The sequence below is a fragment of the Oncorhynchus gorbuscha genome, linkage group LG02 (genome assembly GCF_021184085.1).
Source record: "Oncorhynchus gorbuscha isolate QuinsamMale2020 ecotype Even-year linkage group LG02, OgorEven_v1.0, whole genome shotgun sequence".
Taxonomy (NCBI): domain Eukaryota; kingdom Metazoa; phylum Chordata; class Actinopteri; order Salmoniformes; family Salmonidae; genus Oncorhynchus; species Oncorhynchus gorbuscha.
Genome location: NC_060174.1, coordinates 13,597,354 through 13,620,501, shown reverse-complemented (window position 1 = coordinate 13,620,501; position 23,148 = coordinate 13,597,354). Strand labels below are relative to the sequence as shown.

Below are 23,148 nucleotides of genomic sequence, written 5' to 3'. Positions count from 1 at the left end.
CTGTAATTGCTGTTATTATGAAGTGGAAGGTTAGGAGCAACAGTGGCTCAACCGAGAAGTGGTAGTCCACACAAGCTCACAGAATGGCACCACCGAGTGCTGAAGTGCGTAGTGTGTAAAAATCGTCTGTCCTCGGTTGCAACACTCACTACCGAGTTTCAAACTGCCTCTGGAATCAACGTCCTCACAAGAACTGTTCTTTGCGTGCTTCATGAAGTGGGTTTCCATGGCCGAGCAGCCGCACACAAGCCTAAGATCAAAATGTGCAAGCATCAGCTGGAGGAGTGTAAATAATCTGGGTTTGTGGATGCCAGGAGAACCCTACCTGCCCCAATGCATAGTGCCAACTCTAAAGTTTGGTGGAGGAGGAATAATGGTCTGGGGCTGATTTTCATGGTTTGGCTAGGTCACTTAGTTCCAGTGAAGGGAAATTGTCTCCCTCTGTTGATTCTGTGCTTCCAGCTTTGTGACAACAGTTTGGGGAAGGCTTTTTCCGTTTTCAGCATGATAATGCCCCCATGCACAAAGCGAGGTCCATACAGAACTGATTTGTTGAGATCGGTGTGACTGAATTTGACTGGCCTGCACAGAACCCTGACCTCAAACCCTCACTAATGATCTTGTGGTTGAATGGAAAAAAGTCCCTGCAGCAATGTTCCAACATCTAGTGGAAAGTCTTCCAAGAATTGTGGAGGCTATTGTAGCAGCAAAGGGTGGGACCAACTTCATATTAATGCCCATGATTTTGGAATGAGATGTTCAACAAGTAGGTGTCCACATAATTTTGGTCCTCTCTCCTCACTTTTCTCTCTCCTCACTTTTCTTAGACAATAAGATCTTCAAGCGATGGTCTTTTAAGGTAGTATGCGAGCACGCCGACTTCAGCTATACGCCAGCTGAACTGCAGCATGCGGATGCCTTAAGAGGACACCATAAGGTTGAAGTTAGGGATGGTTTTTGTAAGACGGGCCATGGAGGGGCAAGGCTGACTGCTCCTCTGAGGGGAGATACGGGGGAAGACTTCTTATCTGTTGACAGAAGGAGAAAGCCCAGCTCTGAAGGAGACAGACTCCCCTCTCTAAAGGGGGCAAAGATGTACCATACTGTTGTGGAATCCAACCTTGAGAACCTCTGTCGGGGGAGATCTCTATGGAGAGAATAAACTATCGGAGGGGTCTCTGTGGAGATGGTAAAACCTCTGTCGGTGGAGTCTGTGGAGATCGTAAGCTCTGTCGGAGGAATCTCTGTGGAGAGCATAAACTCTGTAGGAGAGATCTCTGTGGAGATTGTATGACCTCCGGGGCTTTGTCTCATTAGAAATTCAGTGTACCTCGGAATGTTTTTATCTGAACTCAGTCTTAACATGACACCTGGTCTGGTGGCAAATTCTGCTCCCAACTTAGGAGCAGAACTTTCCCTTTATCTCTCTCTCTCAATTTAATTTAAGGGTGTTGTAGCATTTGCTGTCATTAAATGTGAAGACTGTTAAATTATCAAATCAATTCATTGTGTAATTATTCCTTATGTGATTGAAACTAATCATGCAACTTTAATTAACTAGGAAGTCGGGGCACCAGAGTAAAATGTTTATAAGAGTCTCTATTTCTCAAATGAACTCTTCAGATATATTCATATCTTATCGATTATGGTCTACTATTAATGTATTATTACCTCATCAATCTCATCCCTGAATGTCGCAAATCTGCACAAACCCTTGCATCATAAATCATGAATCAGCGGTATACAAATTGGCTTAATTATTTATTTACTAACTAATCATTTAACATTTACATTTACATTTAAGTCATTTAGCAGACGCTCTTATCCAGAGCGACTTACAGATTGGTGCATTCACCTTATGACATCCAGTGGAACAGTCACTTTACAATAGTGCATCTAAAATCAATCACAGAATTACATAAACACACACACAATAGGTCATACATTGGTTACTAACATGATAACAAGAAAAAGTCCCTAGTGGATGAAACCCATATGATGGATTGGTAGATGAGAAAGAGCGGGAGAACAGAATGGACCCACTACATACGCTACCATTCAAAAGTTTGGGGTCACTTAGAAATTCCTTTTATTTTTGATAGAAAAGCAATTTTTTTGTCCATTTAAAATAACATAAAATTGATCAGAAATACAGTGTAGACATTGTTAATGTTGTAAATTACTATTGTAGTTGGAAACGGCAGATTTTTAATGGAATTTCTATATAGGAGTACAGAGGACCATTATCAGCAACCATCAATCCTCTGTTCCAATGGCATGTTGTGTTAGCTAATCCAAGTTTCTCATTTTAAAAGACCAATTGATCATTAGAAAACCCTTTCGCAAATATGTTAGCAAAGCAACAGCTGAAAACTGTTGTGCTTAATAAAGAAGCAATAAAACTGTCCTTCTTTAGACTAGTTGAGTATCTGGAGCGTTAGCATTTGTGGGTTCGATTGCAGGCTCAAAATGGTCAGAAACAAATAACTTTATTCTGAAACTCATCAGTCGATTCTTGTTCTCAGAAATGAAGGCTATTCCATGCAAGAAATTGCCAAGAAACTGAAGATCTCGTACAACGCTGTATACTACTCCCTTCACAGAACAGTGCAAACTGGCCCTAACCAGAATAGACAAAGGAGTGCGAGGCCCTGGGGCACAACTGAGCAAGAGGACAAGTATATTAGTTTGAGAAACAGACTCCTTACAAGTTCTCAACTGGCTTCATTAAATAGTACCTGCAAAACACCAGTCTCAACAGTGAAGAGGCGACTTCGGGATGCTGGCCTTCTAGGCAGAGCTGCAAAGAAAAAGCCATATCTCAGATTGTCCAATTAAAAGAAAAGAGGGAAAAAGAACACAGACACTGGACAGAGGAACTCTGCCTAGAAGGCCAGCACCCCGGAGGAGCCTCTTCACTGTTGATGTTGAGACTGGACAGAGGAACTCTGCCTAGAAGGTCAGCATCCCGGAGGAGCCTCTTCACTGTTGATGTTGAGACTGGACAGAGGAACTCTGCCTAGAAGGCCAGCATCCCGGAGGAGCCTCTTCACTGTTGATGTTGAGACTGGACAGAGGAACTCTGCCTAGAAGGCCAGCACCCCGGAGGAGCCTCTTCACTGTTGATGTTGAGACTGGACAGAGGAACTCTGCCTAGAAGGCCAGCACCCCGGAGGAGCCTCTTCACTGTTGATGTTGAGACTGGACAGAGGAACTCTTCACTGTTGATGTTGAGACTGGACAGAGGAACTCTTCACTGTTGATGTTGAGACTGGACAGAGGAACTCTGCCTAGAAGGCCAGCACCCCGGAGGAGCCTCTTCACTGTTGATGTTGAGCCTGGACAGAGGAACTCTGCCTAGAAGGCCAGCACCCCGGAGGAGCCTCTTCACTGTTGATGTTGAGACTGGACAGAGGAACTCTGCCTAGAAGGCCAGCACCCCGGAGGAGCCTCTTCACTGTTGATGTTGAGACTGGACAGAGGAGACTCTTCACTGTTGATGTTGAGACTGGACAGAGGAGCCTCTTCACTGTTGATGTTGAGACTGGACAGAGGAGCCTCTTCACTGTTGATGTTGAGACTGGTGTTTGCCTTTGTTGTCCCTCTCTGTGATCGCCGGTCCATCTGCTGGATAGATTGTCGACAGAAAGTGTCTGGTTTGTCCACCAGAGATGAAAGTCTTCCGTAGTTGTAGGTTGTTATTATGGATACGACAGAGTACCATTCTAAATGTTTTTAGGATGGATGTGTTTACCAGACTAAAGTATTTAAACAGGTGCAGTCTGAAAAATTGGTCTTTTAGTTTGTAGATTTTTTCACCGTTTCAGCATGGGGATGATCTCCACATTCTCTGGTCTTGTCTTTTGTAGAGTTGTAGTTTAAACCATTTAAACCAAATACTTGAATCAGTTATAGAACCCATTGTACTTTATGGTTGTGAGGTCTGGGGTCTGCTCCCAAACCAAGAATTCACGAAATTGAGACTGCATACAGAATTCTGCAAAAATATCCTCTGTGTTCAACGTAAAACACCAAATAATGCATGCAGAGCAGAATTAGGCCGATTCCCGCTAATTATCAAAATCCAGAAAAGATACCTTAAATTCTACAATCACCTAAAAGGAAGCGATTCCCAGACCTTCCATAACAAAGCCATCACCTACAGAGAGATTAACCTGGAGAAGAGTCCCCTAAGCAAGCTGGTCCTGGGGCTCTGTTGACAAACCCAAACAGACCCCACATAGCCAATCGACAGCAACACAATTAGACCCAACTAAATTATGAGAAAACAAAAAGATAATTACTTGACATATAGGAAAAAAATAACAAAAAAAAACAGATCACACTAGAATGCTATTTGGCCTTAAACAGAGAGTACACAGTGGCAGAATACCTGACCACTGTGACTGACCCAAACTTAAGAAAAGCTTTGACTATGTACAGACTCTGAGCATAGCCTTGATATTGGCCGCCGTAGGCAGACCTGGCTCTCAAGAGAAAGACAGGCTATGTGCACCCTGCCCACAAAATGAGGTGAAAACTGTGCTGCACTTCCTAACCTCCTGCCCAATGTATGACCATATTTGAGACATATTTCCCTCAGATTACACAGATCCACAATTTTGATCAACTCTATCTACTGGGAGAAATACCACAGTGTGCCATCACAGCAGCAAGATTTGTTACCTGTTGCCACAAGACAATAGCAACCATTGAAGAATAAACACCATTGTAAATACAACCCATAATTGTTTATTTATTTTCTGTTTTGTACTTTAACCATTTGCACATCGTTACAACATTGTTTATATACATAATATGACATTTGAAATGTCTTAATTATTTTGTAACTTCTGTTATTGTAATGTTTACTGTTCATTTTGATTGTTTATTTAACTTTTGTTTATGTACTTGCTTTGGCAATGTTAACATGTGTTTCCCATGCCAATAAAGCCCCTTGAATTGAATAGAGAGAGGGGGGGGGGTGGCGCCTATGATCCTCCCCCAAGGGCAGTCATGACAAGGGCTTTGGCATGGGAAACATATGTTAACTTTGCCAAAGCAAGTGAACTAGATAATTAACGATACAAATGTACAGTAAATATTACACTCTGTCTCTCTCTCTGTTTATATTATCTATCTCTCTCTCTTCTCCCCAGGGCCTGCACGGATGTGTTGTGCTGTGTCATCTTCGTCATCGTCATCCTCGGCTACATCGCTCTGGGCACCGTGGGTGAGTTGTCATGTTGCTGCATATTTCATCAGACAGAGGATTCATAACAACAAAGTCCCAGTGTCCCACACACATCCCCCTTCCCTCTGTTGTACCTCAAAGAAGGATGTGGTCTAAGACAGAACCCAAACCGGCTGCGCGCGTGCGCCATCGTGTACTTACGTGCATAAATGTATTTTGTCCCCCTACACCAAACGCTATCACAACACGCAGCTTGCTGTTGCTAGCTAATTTGTCCTGGGATATAAACATTGAGTTGTTATTCTACCTGAAATGCACAAGATCCTCTACTCCGACAATTAATCCACACATAAGACGGCCAACCGAATCGTTTCTAGTCAACTCTCCTCCTTCCAGGATTTTTCATCTTTGAACTTATATGGTGATCAGCATCTAAACTTTCATAGTATTACCACGACTACCGGAAAAACAGTTAGTCTTTCAATCACCCACGTGGGTATAACCAATGAGAAGATGGCACGTGGGTAACTGCTTCTATAAACCAACGAGGAGATGGGAGAGGCAGGACATTCAGCGCGATCTGCGTCGGAGTTCTATTTTAGCCCTTGGCATCGCAGACTCTCCGGTCTGGTCAGCATGTAAGCCAGTGTTTCCCAACACTGGTCCTCAAGTACCCCTATCCGTACACTATTTCATTGTAGCCCTGGACAAGCACACCTGATTCAACTTGTCAACTAATCATCAATGCCTCAATGAGTTGAATGAGGTGTGTTTGTCTAGGACTGCAATGAAAATGTGTACTGTTGAGGGTACTCAAGTACTAGGGTTGGGAAACTGGTCTAAGCAGATGGTGTGAGGAAAGTTGGTGTGTGTGTGAGTTCGTCTGTGTTCATGTTTGTTAGTTAGTGAGTTTCTGCGTGGCTAGCTCTCATCTAGACAGTCTTTGTGTTCTATATATTCCACCAACTGTGGTGCCATATCGATGTTAGTGTTGTATTTGATGCCATTTTTGCATTGAGCAACAGAGCCTCTGATTGTGTAGTTTGTGGGAGGTAGAAATATGAGCGCCTGAGTTTCCCCAGAGACAGACACATTCCTTAATGAGCAGGAGTTCTTAACAACAGTATGTTTGTATGTGAGGCACTTTTTGTTTTCTGAGGTTACTCTATGGCAGATATTGCAATGCCGTCGGGGGTACGCCAAATAAAAATGTGATTCACATTTAAAAATGTCAAATATATATTTGTTTTTAACATTTTCAAACGGTCCATTTATTTTCCAACGGGGCTATACAGTTTTTTTCTCTAGCCTGAGTAGCCTTGTCTCAGTGCCAAAAAAACAAACAAAAAAACATCTCGTATTCAGCAAAATAACATCACAATGTCAAATACAGGTAGCTTACTCAAATAATTAACATCCAATCACATTAACCGTTACTCTCCAGCGGGAATTCCACTAACGGTCCATATGTAGCCAAATGTAGCTGCTGCTCATTCAGTTTGCTCGAAAATGGATAAAGGGTTAAAAAGTAAGGCCAGCATTTCTATAGAGACTCATACCAGCTCTACTGGTAGTAATGCTACTACCAGCAGTACTATAGCAGTACTACACCTGCACCTGTCGACGACACAAGTTGTTCTGCTTCCACGAGCACATCCAATGCTAGCATCAGTAATTCTACATTTGTGGTTAGCCCAGCTAGCATGGACACTGACAGTTGTTGAATCTGATGCAGCCGAATAGCTTCTACACCCATTGCACCATCGAAGAGGCACAAATATAATGGACTTCGGGAAACAGCAGAGGGAACACCCCCCTATCCACATCGATGGAACAGTAGTGGAGAGGGTAGCAATTTTTAAGTTACTCGGCATACACATCACAGACAAACTGAATTGGTCCACTCACACAGACAGCATCGTGAAGAAGGCGCACCAGCGCCTCTTCAACCTCAGGAGGCTGAAGAAATTCAGCTTGTCACCAAAAGCACTCACAAACTTCTACACCGCCTGGTACGGCAACTGCTCCGCCCTCATCCGTAAGGCTCTCCAGAGGGTAGTGAGGTCTGCACAACGCATCACCGGGGGCAAACTACCTGCCCTCCAGGACACCTACACCACCTGTTGTTACAGGAAGGCCATAAAGATCATCAAGGACATCAACCACCCGAACCACTGCCTGTTCACCCCGCTATCATCCAGAAGGCGAGGTCAGTACAGGTGCATCAAAGCTGGGACCGAGAGACTGAAAAACAGCTTCTATCTCAAGGCCATCAGACTGTTAAACAGCCACCACTAACATTGAGTGGCTGCTGCCAACACACTGACACTGACACTGACTCAACTCCAGCCACTTTAATAATGGGAATTGATGGGAAATGATGTAAATATATCACTAGCCACTTTAAACAATGCTACCTTATATAATGTTACTTACCCTACATTATTCATCTTATATGCATACGTGTATACTGTACTCTATATCATCGACTGCATCCTTATGTAATACATGTATCACTAGCCACTTTAACTATGCCACTTTGTTTACATACTCATCTCATATGTATATACTGTACTCGATACCATCTACTGTATCTTGCCTATGCTGCTCTGTACCATCACTCATTCATATATCCTTATGTACATATTCTTTATCCCCTTACACTGTGTATAAGACAGTAGTTTTGGAATTGTTAGTTAGATTACTTGTTGGTTATTTCTGCAATGTCGGAACTAGAAGCACAAGCATTTCGCTACACTCGCATTAACATCTGCTAACCATGTGTATGTGACAAATACAATTTGATTTGATAATGAGAACTACATTGATTTGGGGTTCACTTATATTGGGTGTTTGCCTTTCCTCAGCCACAGTATGTTATATGTGCAAAAGTACTATCTCACAACTCTTGTGCAGACATTTAGAAACAAAACACATTTGAAAAATAAGCACGGGCGGTTTTTGAGTGAGAATTAAGTCGACTTTCGCGTAGTAAGACATGTATAAAAGCAGGAGATACCATTAATAAGAAGAGGCTAGAAGCGTCTTATATGGTGAGCTACTGAGTCGCTAGGACAGGCAAGCCCCAGACTATTGTGGAGGAATTCATTCTTCCTGTTTCTGCGGCTGTGGCTGGGACAATGCTGGGGGAAAAGGCCAAAACAACTATACAGACAATGACTTCATCAAACAACACTGTTTCACGATGCATCAGTGACATGGCAGGAGATGTTTTGAAACAATTACTGCTTCGCATACAAGCCAGTGAATTATATGCGTTACAGCTGGATGAGTCAACAGAGGTGGCGGGCCTGGCACAGCTGTTGGTATATGTCTGTTGCGTTTATGGGGGGGTCAATTAAGGAAGACATCCTCTTCTGGAAACCAGGACAACAGGAGAGGATATTTTTATAGTTTTCAAAAATATCCTCTCCTGTTGTCCTGGTTTCCAGAAGAGGATGTCTTCCTTAATTGACCCCCCATAAACGCAACAGACATATACCAACAGCTGTGCCAGGCCCGCCACCTCTGTTGACTCATCCAGCTGTAACGCATATAATTCACTGGCTTGTATGCGAAGCAGTAATTTCATCATGAAGAACAAGGAACACACCAGGCAGGTCCGAGATACTGTTGTGAAGAAGTTTAAAGCCGGATTTGGATACAAAAAGATTTCCCAAGCTTTAAACATCCCAAACATCCCACACAGGGCTTTCCATCATTGTATGATTTTTGTGTGCAAATGATCACGCTTACAGACAATGTCAAATATGGTATAGCGAAGCACCTGAGTGAGTTGGGTGTGCAATTACGCAGGTACTTTCCCAAAACAGATGGCACAAACAACTGGATTCGTTATCTCTTTCATGCCCTGCCTCTAGTCCACTTACCGATATCTGAGCAAGAGATCCTGAACGAAATTGCAACAGGCGGTTCTGTGAAAATTTAATTTAATCAGAAGCCACTGCCAGATTTCTGGATTGGGCTGCACTCAGAGTATCCTGCCTTGGCAAATTGCGCTGTTAAGACACTGATGCCCTTTGCAACCACGTACCTATGTGAGAGTGGATTCTCGGCCCTCACTAGCATGAAAACTAAATACAAGCACAGACTGTGTGGAAAACGATTTAAGACTGAGACTCTCTCCAATACAACCCAACATTGCAGAGTTACAGTATGTGTATCTTTCAAGCACACCCTTCTCATTAACCTGTGGTGAGTTATTCACAATTTTCAATGAACGATATATTATATATGTAAGATGGTTAAATAAAGAGAAAAATTATTGATTATTATTATTTGTGTCCTGGTCCTATAAGAGCTCTTTGTCACTTCCCACGAGCCGGGTTGTGACAAAAACTCTCACTCATTCTTATGTTTAATAAATGTATTGTATAGTGTGTGTGTGTGTGTGTTTGTGTGGCAGGACTACAATGATGTCAGAAAACAACATTTGAGAGTGCGCTGACCCTGGTGCTAGAGGGGGTATGCAGCTGGAGGTGGATTGTTTGAAGTGGTACGGGACTATGAAAAGTTTGGGAACCACTGCTCAATGGCATCTCCCTAATCTGTGCTTCTAATCTTCCGATTGGAGGTTAGAGCATGTTCTCTAGAGAAATGGGTGATGTCCTCTGGCCTCCATGCCTTTTTAAGGCATTTAATTAGAGCAGTTAAACACAGCATACTCCAGTGTTCCTCTCAGTAGATTGGAATCAATCATGTGAATCTCCTCACACACACACCTAAGTCTGTATGTAGTCTGTATGACACACACACACCCTCAGTGAGTCAAATGAAATCAATGTTGATGTCTTCTCTCAAAGTGGAGTCCCTCTCAGACTTCGATTGGCAGTGTAGTCACGTCCAAGTCTGGGCAGAGGAAGGACTGTCTGTTGCCCAATTACTTTAAGAGAGCCAGAGCCATGAAAATGGAGGTGACTTCAAATAGACACTGGCATGTCAGCAATTACGTGAAGAGCTTTTCATTCTTTCTCCTCCCATGTGCTCTTCCTCGTGCATAACTTCCCTTTCTCAACCTCCCAGCTGTGTGAGGCAGGCTAGAAAATAATATTGTCCTCCTAGGTAATTCTTTGCTGTTTATGTTTTGAACAGGTTAGAAAAACTATTGAACACAGGATTGCATCGTGAATTGAAGCCTCAAAAGATGCAGACTGGTGGAGAAAGTGTTGGAATTATTGGATTACCTTGGCTTTGGTTTTGTTAGTGTCTTACACTCGTATTATCACTCTGTATCAAATTAAATGTATTTATATAGCCCTTCGTACATCAGCTGATGTCACAAAGTCACAAAACCTAGGAAGAAACCTAGAGAGGAACCAGGCTATGTGGGGTGGCCAGTCCTCTTCTGGCTGTGCCGGGTGGAGATTATAACAGAACATGGCCAAGATGTTCAAATGTTCATAAATGACCAGCATGGTCAAATAATAATAATCACTGTAATCTCTGTAAGAGAAACTGTAAGTTTCTCACATAGACTTTTTCAGGTTGTCCTTGTAATGTCTGAACAGCCAGTCTCAGCTTGACACACTAATATATTCATATCTGGCTTCTGATTTTGATTCATAACAGCAGTCTTCATTGGATCCCATTTGACCTGTTTTTATACTGATGTACAGTAGCTGTGGGCTGAAGTGATAATGGTAGTCAATCAAATCAATCACATAAAGCCCTTTTTACATCACCAGTTGTCACAAAGTGCTTATACAGAAACCTAAAACCCCAAAGAGCAACAATGCAGATGTAGAATCACGGTGGCTAGGAAAAACTCCCAAGAAAGGCAGAAACTTAGAGAGGAACCAGGCTCTGAGGGGTGGTCAGTCCTCTCCTGGCTGTGCCGGATGGAGAATATAGGAGTACATCGTTATTAAGGCCAGATCGTTCTTCAAGATGTTCAACATTTATAGATGACCAGCAGGGACAAATAATAATCACTGTGGTTCTAGGGGGTGCAACAGGTCAGCACCTCAGGAGTAAATGTCAGTTGGCTTTTCGTAGCTGAGCATTCAGAGGTCAAGACAACTTGTGCATGTACATTAGACTGTCAGAATATTCCAATACATACACAGTCAGGCAGAGCCTATCACTAATTCATGTCCAGAATGATTGACATATGACAGGTCTGTGAATGAGGCTAATGATGTGGCCGTCTGTCTGGTTGCAGCCTGGATCCATGGCGACACCAGGAAGGTGGTCTACCCCACCGACAGCCACGGACAGTTCTGTGGACAGCAGGGGACCCCCAACGCGTAAGTAGAACGAAAGACCGCTCTCTGTGTTTGGAGAAAAATGTATTGTATCTACAGTACAATGGATAGTATACAGTTACTATGGATAGGTATAGTACTATATCATTACATTGCACTTAGGACAAGTGTGGCTTCACATTAATATCCTCTAAAATAATTCTGCACTTGGAAGAGAATGTAAGCAGCCTGGGATTAGTCTGTAAACATAGTCATTTTAAGCTACCCTTCATTGTTCAGCAAGGCTCTCCAACCCTGTTCCTGGAGAGCTACTGTCCTGTAGGTTTACACTCAACCAGTCTAGCACACCGGATTGAAATACTTAGCAGATTGAGAAGGTGAATCAGGTTAGTTATAACTGGGGTTGGAGTGAAAACCTGCACAAGGGTGTGGCTTCCGTGTTGCTCAGTTAGTTGAGCATGGCGCTTGCAACACCATGGTTGTGGGTTCAATTCCCATGGGGGACCCGTAAGACAAGCTCTCCAGGAACAGGAATGGAGGGAAAGCCTGCAGGAGGGTAGCTCTCCAGGAACAGGAATGGAGGGAAAGCCTGTAGGAGGGTAGCTCTCCAGGAACAGGAATGGAGGGAAAGCCTGTAGGAGGGTAGCTCTCCAGGAACAGGAATGGATGGAAATCCTGTAGGAGGGTAGCTCTCCAGGAACAGGAATGGAGGGAAAGCCTGTAGGAGGGTAGCTCTCCAGGAACAGGAATGGAGGGAAAGCCTGTAGGAGGGTAGCTCTCCAGGAACAGGAATGGAGGGAAATCCTGTAGGAGGGTAGCTCTCCAGGAACAGGGTTGCAGAGCCCTGCTTTACAGTAATCCCCCCTTTAGTTTGTATAGGGCTTTGCGTGGCATGTATGAAAAGTGAATTTAAAGTAGCATAATCACCACCACAGGCTTCCCTGCACCCTGTGTGTTTACACTGTGTCTTGCCTCTGTTTGACAGGCAGCTCAATCTGCCATTATTTTCAATACAACATTTGTTCTCAGCGTTTTCTAATAAAACTGTCATTGTGTGTGTTGGAAAACAAATTAATATTCTCTCCATTTCACTGTGGTTACAGCAACAAAGCCATATTATTCTACTTCAACATATTGCAATGTGCCAATCCTGCCGTTCTCATTAACCTCCAGTGCCCTACAACCCAAGTAAGAGGCCCCTCTTTACGCGGCACACATTATGCTATTCTGCTCCTGCTCGTTTTTCTTGCTTGATTATACAAGGTCAGTGTTCTCTGTTGTTAAGCATTGATGAATGTTTGTCTCTACCTCTCTCTTCTCAGCTCTGCGTCTCCAAGTGCCCAGACAGATTTTCCACATACCTAGACATGCAGTACAACTACAGGTACAACAACAGCTACTGGGAGTATTACAGGCAGTTCTGCAAGCCGGGCTTCGACAATCCTAGAAAGGTACAGAGACCTGATGCCTCCAGTCACCTTATCAAGTCCTTGAGTGTTCTGAACAGATGTCATCTGTAATGGTTATCCGTCTAGAAGTCAGTAGCGACCAAGACTCTTCCGAAATGGCAATCTTATTAGAATCAGTAAGTAATTTAGTTGCTGCAATTAGAGTATATCTTGTTGTACATTTAATTATACGGAAAAACACTATATTGCTTTATAAGTACTAGGCCTATAATGTATTATGTAAAGGAAACATAATGAGATTTAAAAGTTCTGTGGCTAAGAGGGAGTGACTGAAAGGGGGAAAGAGGGAGGAAGAGATAGAAGAAAAGAGTGTGCGCTTCGTCTGCACCGAGACCAGAGTGCTAAAACAACAAATGACTCAGGAAGGGTTTCCTACCAGTCTCTAATGTATGACAGTCTTCTGTTCTGTTCTGTTCCACACGCCTACTCTCCTCATGGTCCTTTTGGATAATGGCAAACTCATAGGATATGGTGATAGGATGTCTTACCAGTCATCCTAACCTATGAGTTGGTATAAACACTCAACTCTGAGGATTTGACGTCACTGAATTTACATTGTTTGACATCTTCTTCCTCTCTTTTCTCCCTTTAGTCAGTTGCACATGTCTTGAGAGATGAGGACTGCCCATCTATGATAGTGCCAAGCAGACCTTGTAAGTGAATCTAGATTCTACACACAGTTCCTCCACTATCATTATGGTGACTTAAGATTCAGACTGTCTATTCTAAGACTTAGGTTCTGTGGGAGGGGCATTATGTGTTAGGGGTTGGGAAAGGAAAGTGATACTTATAAACAGTCTATGACATTGAAACATTATTCTTAGCCATTAAATATTTCTTTGTGTGTTTCAGTCCTTCAGAGGTGCTTCCCTGACTTTATCACCAGGAACGGAACGCTAACTGTCGCCAACAAGACAGACTTCAAAGATGGGTTAGGTAAAACGAGGAGCGTGATCGATCTCAGGGATGCTGCCAAGTAAGTCCTGCTCTCCTCAACGTCCCTCTGTTGTAGTCGAAATGTTGTCGAGGTAGTTTGGTGGAAACACTATTTATAGACTGATAGCCTACCATACAAATTATATCAAACTTACCGCCAATGTCATTCATAGCCAATTGAATTCAAGTAAACCAACAAAATTAACATATTAACACATATTAAGACAGAGTCAATAACACCTGAGGAAAGAACCAAGGGGAGTGACAGATACAGGGGAGGTAATCAGGAAGGTGATGGAGTCCAGGGGAGTGTCATGAGACAGAGTCAATAACACCTGAGGAAAGAACCAAGGGGAGTGACAGATACAGGGGAGGTAATCAGGAAGGTGATGGAGTCCAGGGGAGTGTCATGAGACAGAGTCAATAACACCTGAGGAAAGAACCAAGGGGAGTGACAGATACAGGGGAGGTAATCAGGAAGGTGATGGAGTCCAGGGGAGTGTCATGAGACAGAGTCAATAACACCTGAGGAAAGAACCAAGGGGAGTGACAGATACAGGGGAGGTAATCAGGAAGGTGATGGAGTCCAGGGGAGTGTCATGAGGCGCAGGTGTGTGTAACGATGGTGGAAGGTCTGCATAATGATGAGACAACTGGCGACGTCGAGCGCCGGAGAGGGGGAGCGGGAGTGGGAGTAAACGTGACAGTACTCTTTGACTTTTTCCACATTTTGTTATGTTACAGCCTTATTCTAAAATTGATTAAATGTTTTTTTTTCCCCCTCATCCATCTACTCACCCCATAATGACAAAGCAAAAACAGGTTTTTAGATTTAATTATTTTTAACATTTGCCAAAAAAATCTATCACATTCACATAAGTATTCAGACCCTTGACTCAGTACTTTGTTGAAGCACCTTTGTCAGCGATTACAGCCTTGAGTCTTTTTGGGTATGGCGCTACAAGCTTGGTACAACTGTATTTGGGGAGTTTCTCCCATTCTTCTCTGCCCAATCAATTTAATTTACTACAGGTGGACTCCAAGTTGTAGAAACATCTCAAGGATGACCTATGGAAACAGGTAGCACCGGAGCTCAATTTCCAGTCTCATAGCAAAGGGTTTGAATACTTGTACTTGTAAATAAGGTATTTAATTTAGATTTTTTTTAAATATAAATTTGCAAACATTTCTGAAAACCTGTTTTCACTTTTACATTATGGGATATAGTGTGTAGATTGATGAGCATAAAAAATATTGAATCTGTTTTAGAATAAGGCTGTAACGTAACACAATGTGGAAAAAGTCAAAGGGTCTGAATACTTTCTGAATGCACTGTTTGAGGCACTGTAAGGGCAATTAGAAATGCCAGACGGGCTCATTTAAAAAAACTTGATCACTATTAATCAGAATAATTTGACAGTGCTCTTTTCGACCATTGATGGCCTGTAATCCTACCCCCGCCAACCTACAGTATGTGAATTTTCCTCCACATCTAAATGTGATGAGTTTGCGGCATTTTTTAGAGAGAAGAAAACCAACGTTAGGCTGGGTATCAGTCAAGCAAGACCTGATGAGAAGCTTGATATGTGCCCTAGACGACCATGTAAAGGCAATATGGAGTAATTTTCCCTGGATGACACAGACATGCTCAGGAAAGTGATCTCACAACTTAAGCCTTCTACATGCCTTCTTGATCCTATTCCCAACATCTTCTTCAAAACCGTTTTTAATTGCATATCTGAAGAAGAGGCAGCCTTTAGTTATCACTCCTTGTTCACAGGCATTTTCCCCACTGCATTAAAAACAGCTATGATGGAACCCCTTCTGAAGAAAAGTCATCTAGATTCATCAGCTCTTAGCAATTTTTGGCCAATTTCCAACCTTACATTCTTAAGCAAAATTCTGGAGATATTTGTGTTCAAACAGCTAAATATTTTTTTATGTGCCAACTGTATCTCTGAAAAATTCCAATCTGGGTTTTGTGCCCACCACAGCACAGAGACAGCCTTAGTTCAAGTAGTAAATTATCTTAGAGCCAATGCAGATGCTAAACAGCTCTCGCTACTCTTAGATTTAAGTGCTGCATTTGACACTGTTGACCATGATGTCCTTCACAGACTGGAGAGGTGGGTTGGCCTCTCCGGTCCAGTTCTAAATTGGTTTAGGACCTATTTAACCTGTCGAGAGTTTTTTGTCATCATTGGTGAACATAACAGTGAAAAATGCTGTTCAGTAACCCCTTGGCAGCGTTATCAGAAAGCACTGCTACTCAGACGATACACCATTTTACATTTCTGTGTCATCAGAGGATTTTATCTCCATGTATAAATTATTATATTGTATTAGTGATTTAAATACGCGATATGTCTCACAACTTCCACCAGCTAAATCAAGACAAGTCCAACGTTCTTATTGTTGGAGTCAAAGCACCTTGAGAAATAAAGATAAAACACCAGGTAAAAAACCTAGGTGTTATTTTAGATACTGATCTAAATTTAGAATCACACAGTAGAACGTGATTAAAATAGCTTTTTGCCACCCGAGGAACATTGCCAAGGTGTGGCCGTTTCTCTCTCCGGCTGATAAAGAGAGACTCATCCATGCATTTATTACAAGCACACTTGACTACTGTAATGCTCTCCTGTCTGGTTTATACAAGAAAGCCATTGGTCAACTGCAAAACCAAGACCAGACGGTGTCAGGCGGTGGGTGTAGCTGGTGCATGAAGTCAGGCGCAGCAGAGCAGAGATGAGTGAACAACGCACTTACTCAAGAAAATAGCACAAGGAACATTAACGGTTGCGAACATTAACGGTTGCCACAAAACAAGGGTGAAACCAGCACCCGGACAAAACCAGACGGAAATGTACCGACGTGAACAATAAACAATCACACATAAAGACTTGGGGGGAAACAGAGGGTTAAATACATGACCAGTAATTGGGAAATGGAAACCAGGTGTGTAGGAAACAAAGACAAAACCAATGGAAAATTAAAAGTGGATCGGCGATGGCTAGAAGACCGGCGACTTCGACCGCCGAGCACCGCCCGAACAAGGAGAGGAACCGACTTCGGGTCACCTGTTTCAATGTCTCTGCATTGGCTCCCGGAAAGTTTTAGAATGAATTTTAAGATTGTTTTTAAAGTAAATTCACGATTCTGCACCCCAATACATATCAGACATGCTTTTAAGTTATGTACCCAATAGTTCCCTCAGGTCCTCTGGTACTGGCCTTTTAACTATCCCAAAGCCTAGGACCAAGAGGCAGCTTTTAGTTATTATGCCCCCAGCCTGTTCAATAGCCTGCCAGAGAACCTGAGGGGGGCTGAAACTGTGGACATATTTAATAGATCTTAAAACAATATTTTTAGCTTTTAGCTTTTATTTTCATTGTTTTTTATTCGTTTTCTTTTCTCCTGTAAAGCACATTGTGTTGCATTCCATGTCTGAAATGTGCTGTGTATATATAAAGCTTGATTTGATAGTTGGAATTTTTGTCCAAGTAAGTCCTGCTCTCCTCAACATCCCATTGTGTTGTGGAAATGCTGTCGAGGCTGAGGGAGACTGTTGCATAAGTGGAAGAGATGTTATGGGTGATGGTATCAAATGGTTGAATATTTTTGACCAGCAGACCTGAAAGATTAACGCTGCACAAATCTGTTCACTGAGGCTTCATTGATGTTTGGTCATGTGAATGCATTGAAACCAGGGGCGCAACTTTGGTTTTAGAAGTGGATCCAGTTGGATAAACACTCCAAACAGCCTACCCGACCGCTCAGAGGCATCTGCATGGTCCTAAAGCACACGGTTGCCTCGTTTTGTATCACATTCAAATGATAAAACTGGGATGAAAAAAAATGCTATTTCAAAATGTGGGGGGAGGGACATGACCGTTCCCAGTGAAAGTTCATAGGGATTCCACTCCTGAACCCAGAGTCAACTGGACAGCTATTGCAGGGTCGGACAACTGGGCAATGAGACTCATGCCTAATAGCGTGTGGAGTGTGGATCATTCATGCATATTGAAAGCCGTCTATGCATGTCTGCATGAAAATACAACGTATTCTGTAGCTTCAGAGTAGTACAGTTAAGTGACTTTCAATAAGTTTAGATTAACTGGTGGGAATGATTACAGGAGCAATTAAGACAGATGCAGGGTCTTGATAGTTTTGTATCAATGAGTTGCCATCATTAGTGCATCAAATTCCATGGTTGCATTGATTTAAACCCGTTTGCCTTTGAAACAAGAAATTGATGACCAGTTGAATGCTTTTCCTTCATAGCCAGGTTATCGCCATGCAGCAAGGATTGGAAAGGTCTCAAACTAATTACAGTGTTTCAACCTTCTGTAGCCCCGAGTTCACTGTTTTCAAACTAACCTTCCCACTTGAATGTGCATCATCGGTAATCTGCTGCTGCTGCTCCTCTCTTGACTGTGGCTGTGGAAAGGAAAGGGGACAGATTACCTCCAAATGTTGTATGATGTCAATATCAAAGCCCTAATAAAGAGTAACAATGTAGCTTACAGTTGATGTACTATTGGTCTTAAAAGCTTGAGTGTCACGTCACCTGGCTTTCATGAATGTGTTCCTTCGTCATAGTGTTCCTTCGTCATCGCGTTCCTTCATCAACGTGTTCCTTCGTCAACGTGTTCCTTCGTCAACGTGTTCCTTCGTCATCGTGTTCCTTCGTCAACGTGTTCCTTCGTCAACGTGTTCCTTCGTCATCGTGTTCCTTCGTCAACGTGTTCCTTCGTCAACGTGTTCCTTCGTCAACGTGTTCCTTCGTCAACGTGTTCCTTCGTCAACGTGTTCCTTCCTCAACGTGTTCCTTCGTTCCTTCGTCATTGTGTTCCTTCGTTCCTTCGTCATCGTGTTCCTTCGTCATCGTGTTCCTTCGTCATCGTGTTCCTTCGTCATCGTGTTCCTTCGTCATCGTGTTCCTTCGTCATCGTGTTCCTTATTTTTTATCATAATCTTTGCAAAGATTTAATTTAGTAAAACTGGAAAAGAGCACCCTCAGATTAGTGTAGTAATTATCAAATCAAATCAAATCAAATCAAATTTTATTTGTCACATACACATGGTTAGCAGATGTTAATGCGAGTGTTGCGAAATGCTTGTGCTTCTAGTTCCGACAATGCAGTGTTCTAACTAACAATTCCAAAACTACTGTCTTATACACAGTGTAAGGGGATAAGGAACATGTTCATAAGGATATATGAATGAGTGATGGTACAGAGCAGCATACAGTAGATGGTATCGTGTTCCATATGAGATGAGTGTGTAGACAAAGTAAACAAAGTGGCATAGTTAAAGTGGCTAGTGATACATGTGTTACATAAGGATGCAGTCGATGTTGTAGAGTACAGTATATACATATGCATATGAGATGAATAATGTAGGGTAAGTAACATTAAGGTAGCATTGTTTAAAGTGGCTAGTGATATATTTACATCATTTCCATCAATTCCCATTATTAAAATGGCTGGAGTTGGGTCAGTGTCAATGACAGTGTTTGGCCAGCCACTTGTTAGTGGTGGCTATTTAACAGTCTGATGGCCTTGAGATAGAAGCTGTTTTTCAGTCTCTCGGTCCCAGCTTTGATGCACCTGTACTGACCTCGCCTTCTGATGATAGCGGGGTGAACAGGTAGTGGTTCGTTTGATGTCCTTGATGATCTTTATGGCCTTCCTGTAACAACGGGTGGTGTAGGTGTCCTGGAGGGCAGGTAGTTTGCCCCCGGTGATGCGTTGTGCAGTCCTCACTACCCTCTGAGAGCCTTACGGTTGAGGGCGGAGCAGTTGCCGTACCAGGCGGTGATACAGCCCGCCAGGATGCTCTCGATTGTGCATCTGTAGTTTGTGAGTGCTTTTGGTGACAAGCCGAATTTCTTCAGCCTCCTGAGGTTGAATAGGCGCTGCTGCGCCTTCTTCACGACGCTGTCAGTGTGAGTGGACCAATTCAGTTTGTCTGTGATGTGTATGCCGAGGAACTTAAACTAGCTACCCTCTCCACTACTGTTCCATCGATGTGGATAGGGGGGTGTCCCTCTGCTGTTTCCTGAAGTCCACAATCATCTCCTTAGTTTTGTTTGAGTGTGAGGTTATTTTCCTGACACCACACTCCAAGGGCCCTCACCTCCTCCCTGTAGGCCGTCTCGTGTTGTTGGTAATCAAGCCTACCACTGTTGTGTCGTCCGCAAACTTGATGATTGAGTTGGAGGCGTCAGTCGTGGGTGAACAGGGAGTACAGGAGAGGGCTCAGAACGCACCCTTGGGGCCCCCGTGTTGAGGATCAGCGGGGAGGAGATGTTGTTGCCTACCCTCACCACCTGGGGGCGGCCCGTCAGGAAGTCCAGTACCCAGTTGCACAGGGCGGGGTCGAGACCCAGGGTCTCGAGCTTGATGACGAGCTTGGAGGGTACTATGGTGTTGAATGCCGAGCTGTAGTCGATGAACAGCATTCTCACATAGGTATTCCTCTTGTCCAGGTGGGTTATGGCAGTGTGCAGTGTGGTTGAGATTGCATCGTCTGTGGACCTATTTGGGCGGTAAGCAAATTGGAGTGGGTCTAGGGTGTCAGGTAGGGTGGAGTGATATGGTCCTTGACTAGTCTCTCAAAGCACTTCATGATGACGGAAGTGAGTGCTAAGTCGTTTAGCTCAGTTACCTTAGCTTTCTTGGGAACAGGAACAATGGTGGCCCTCTTGAAGCATGTGGGAACAGCAGACTGGTATAGGGATTGATTGAATATGTCCGTAAACACACCGGCCAGCTGGTCTGCGCATGCTCGGAGGGCGCGGCTGGGGATGCCGTCTGGGCCTGCAGCCTTGCGAGGGTTAACACGTTTAAATGTCTTACTCACCTCGGCTGCAGTGAAGGAGAGACTGCATGTTTCCGTTGCAGGCCGTGTCAGTGGCACTGTATTGTCCTCAAAGCGGGCAAAAAGTTATTTAGTCTGCCTGGGAGCAAGACATCCTGGTCCGTGACTGGGCTGGATTTCATCTTGTAGTCCGTGATTGACTGTAGACCCTGCCACATGCCTGTGTCTGAGCCATTGAATTGAGATTCCACTTTGTCTCTGTACTGACGCTTAGCTTGTTTGATAGCCTTACGGAGGGAATAGCTGCACTGTTTGTATTCAGTCATGTTGCCAGACACCTTGCCCTGATTAAAAGCAGTGGTTCGCGCTTTCAGTTTCACGCGAATGCTGCCATCAATCCACGGTTTCTGGTTAGGGAATGTTTTTATCGTTGCTATGGGAACGACATCTTCGATTTAATGAACTCGCACACCGAATCATCGTCAATATTCCCATCTGACGCAATACGAAACATGTCCCAGTCCACGTGATGGAAGCAGTCTTGGAGTGTGGAGTCAGCTTGGTCTGACCAGCGTTGGACAGACCTCAGCGTGGGAGCCTCTTGTTTTAATTTCTGTCTGTAGGCAGGGATCAGCAAAATGGAGTCGTGGTCAGCTTTTCCGAAAGGGGGCGGGGCAGGGCCTTATATGCGTCGCGGAAGTTAGAGTAACAATGATCCAAGGTTTTACCACCCTGGTTGCGCAATCGATATGCTGATAAAATTTAGGGAGTCTTGTTTTCAGATTGGCTTTGTTAAAATCCCCAGCTACAATGAATGCAGCCTCCGGATAAATGTTTTCTCTAAAGAGTTAAATAAAAGAGCCATATGTGTCTGCTTGGGGGGGGGATATATACGGCTTTTATAATCGAAGAGAATTCTCTTGGAAGATAATGCAGATTGTGAAATTCTAAATCCACAAGTTATCATCTCTTAGGCCTACCTCCGTCTATGAAAGTCAGTCTGAACACAAAAATGGAGTTTCGTAGCTGAAAATGAAGGTGGTATTCTGATGTCCTTGTCATGAGTTGAAACTGTTTTGAAGACCTTTTCTGACAGTGTGTTCGTTGCTTCTGACAGAGCAGGGATGATGTCCTCTAACCTATCCTTCCCTCAGTCTCTGAACCAGAAAGATTTATCTCTGAGCCTCAAGCCACCAGACTCAGCGGCACTCACTTTGTCTGCTGTACTTGTGCCTTGATGTTATGACTGCTCTATTTAAAAATATATATTTCTATATTTCTCCTTTATTTAACCAGGTAGGCTAGTTGAGAACAAGTTCTCATTTACAACTGCGACCTGGCCAAGATAAAGCAAAGCAGTTAGACACATACAACAACACAGAGTTACACATGGAATAAACAAACATACAGTCAATAATACAGCAGAAAAAGTCTATATACAATGTGAGCAAATGAGGTAGAATAAGGGAGGAAAGGCAATAAATAGGCCATAGAGGCGAGGTAATTACAATATAGCAATTAAACACTGGAATGGTAGATGTGCAGAAGATGAATGTGCAAGTAGAGGTACGGGGGCCGCAAAGGAGCAAGATAAATACAGCATGGGGATGAGGTAGTTGGATGGGCTATTTACAGATGGTCTAGGTGCAGTGATCTGTGAGCTGCTCTGACAGCTGGTGCTTAAAGCTAGTGAGGGAGATATGAGTCTCCAGCTTCAGTGATTTTTGCAGTTTGTTCCAGTCATTGGCAGCAGAGAACTGGAAGGAAAGGCGGCCAAAGGAAGAATTGGCTTTGGGGGTGACCAGAAATATATACCTGCTAGAGCATACGGGTGAGTGCTGCTATGGTGACCAGTGAGCTGAGATAAGGTGGGGCTTTACCTAGCAGAGAATTGTAGGTGACCTGGGGCCAGTAGGTTTGGCGACGAGTATGAAGCGAGGGCCAGCCAACAAGAGCATACAGGTCGCAGTGGTGGGTAGTATATGGGGCTTTGGTGAATGACATCGCCAAAGTCGAGGATCGGTGGATGGTCGGATTAACGAGGGTATGTTTGGCAGCATGAGTGAAGGATGCTTTGTTGAGAAATAAGAAGCCGATTCTAGATTGAATTCTGGATCGGAGATGCTTAATGTGAGTCTGGAAGGAGAGTTTACAGTCTAACCAGACACTTAGGTATTTGTACTTGTCCACATATTCTAAGACAGAACCGTCCAGAGTAGTGATGCTGGACGGGCGGGCATGTGCGGGCAGTGATTGATTGAATAGCATAATTTAGTTTTACTTGCATTTAAGAGCAGTTGGAGGCCACGGAAGTAGAGTTGTATGGCATTGAAGCTCATCTGAAGGTTAGTTAAGTGTCCAAAGAAGGTCCAGAAGTATACAGAACGGTGTCGTCTGCATAGAGGTGGATGAGAGAATCACCAGCAGCAAGAGCGACGTTATTGATGTATACAGAGAAGAGTCTGTCCGAGAATTTAACTTTGTGGCACCTCCGATTTAA

The 23,148-nt window shown here is 43.5% G+C and overlaps 1 protein-coding gene across 3 annotated transcripts in view; it reads left to right on the top strand.

Annotated features, from left to right (window-relative positions):
* The window catches only part of LOC123997460 (choline transporter-like protein 5-B), a 123,459-nt gene that overhangs the window by 83,524 nt on the left and 16,787 nt on the right, over positions 1 to 23,148 (top strand). For all 3 annotated transcript variants that reach the window (XR_006832113.1, XM_046301738.1, XM_046301725.1), the window contains exons 3-8: positions 5,160 to 5,233; positions 11,376 to 11,460; positions 12,522 to 12,606; positions 12,741 to 12,869; positions 13,480 to 13,540; positions 13,740 to 13,863. Coding sequence is in view for 2 of the 3 variants with exons in the window: in XM_046301738.1 (XP_046157694.1) it covers positions 5,160 to 5,233; positions 11,376 to 11,460; positions 12,522 to 12,606; positions 12,741 to 12,869; positions 13,480 to 13,540; positions 13,740 to 13,863 (558 nt within the window). In the remaining variant the exon portion in view is untranslated. The remainder of the gene's footprint in view (positions 1 to 5,159; positions 5,234 to 11,375; positions 11,461 to 12,521; positions 12,607 to 12,740; positions 12,870 to 13,479; positions 13,541 to 13,739; positions 13,864 to 23,148) is intronic.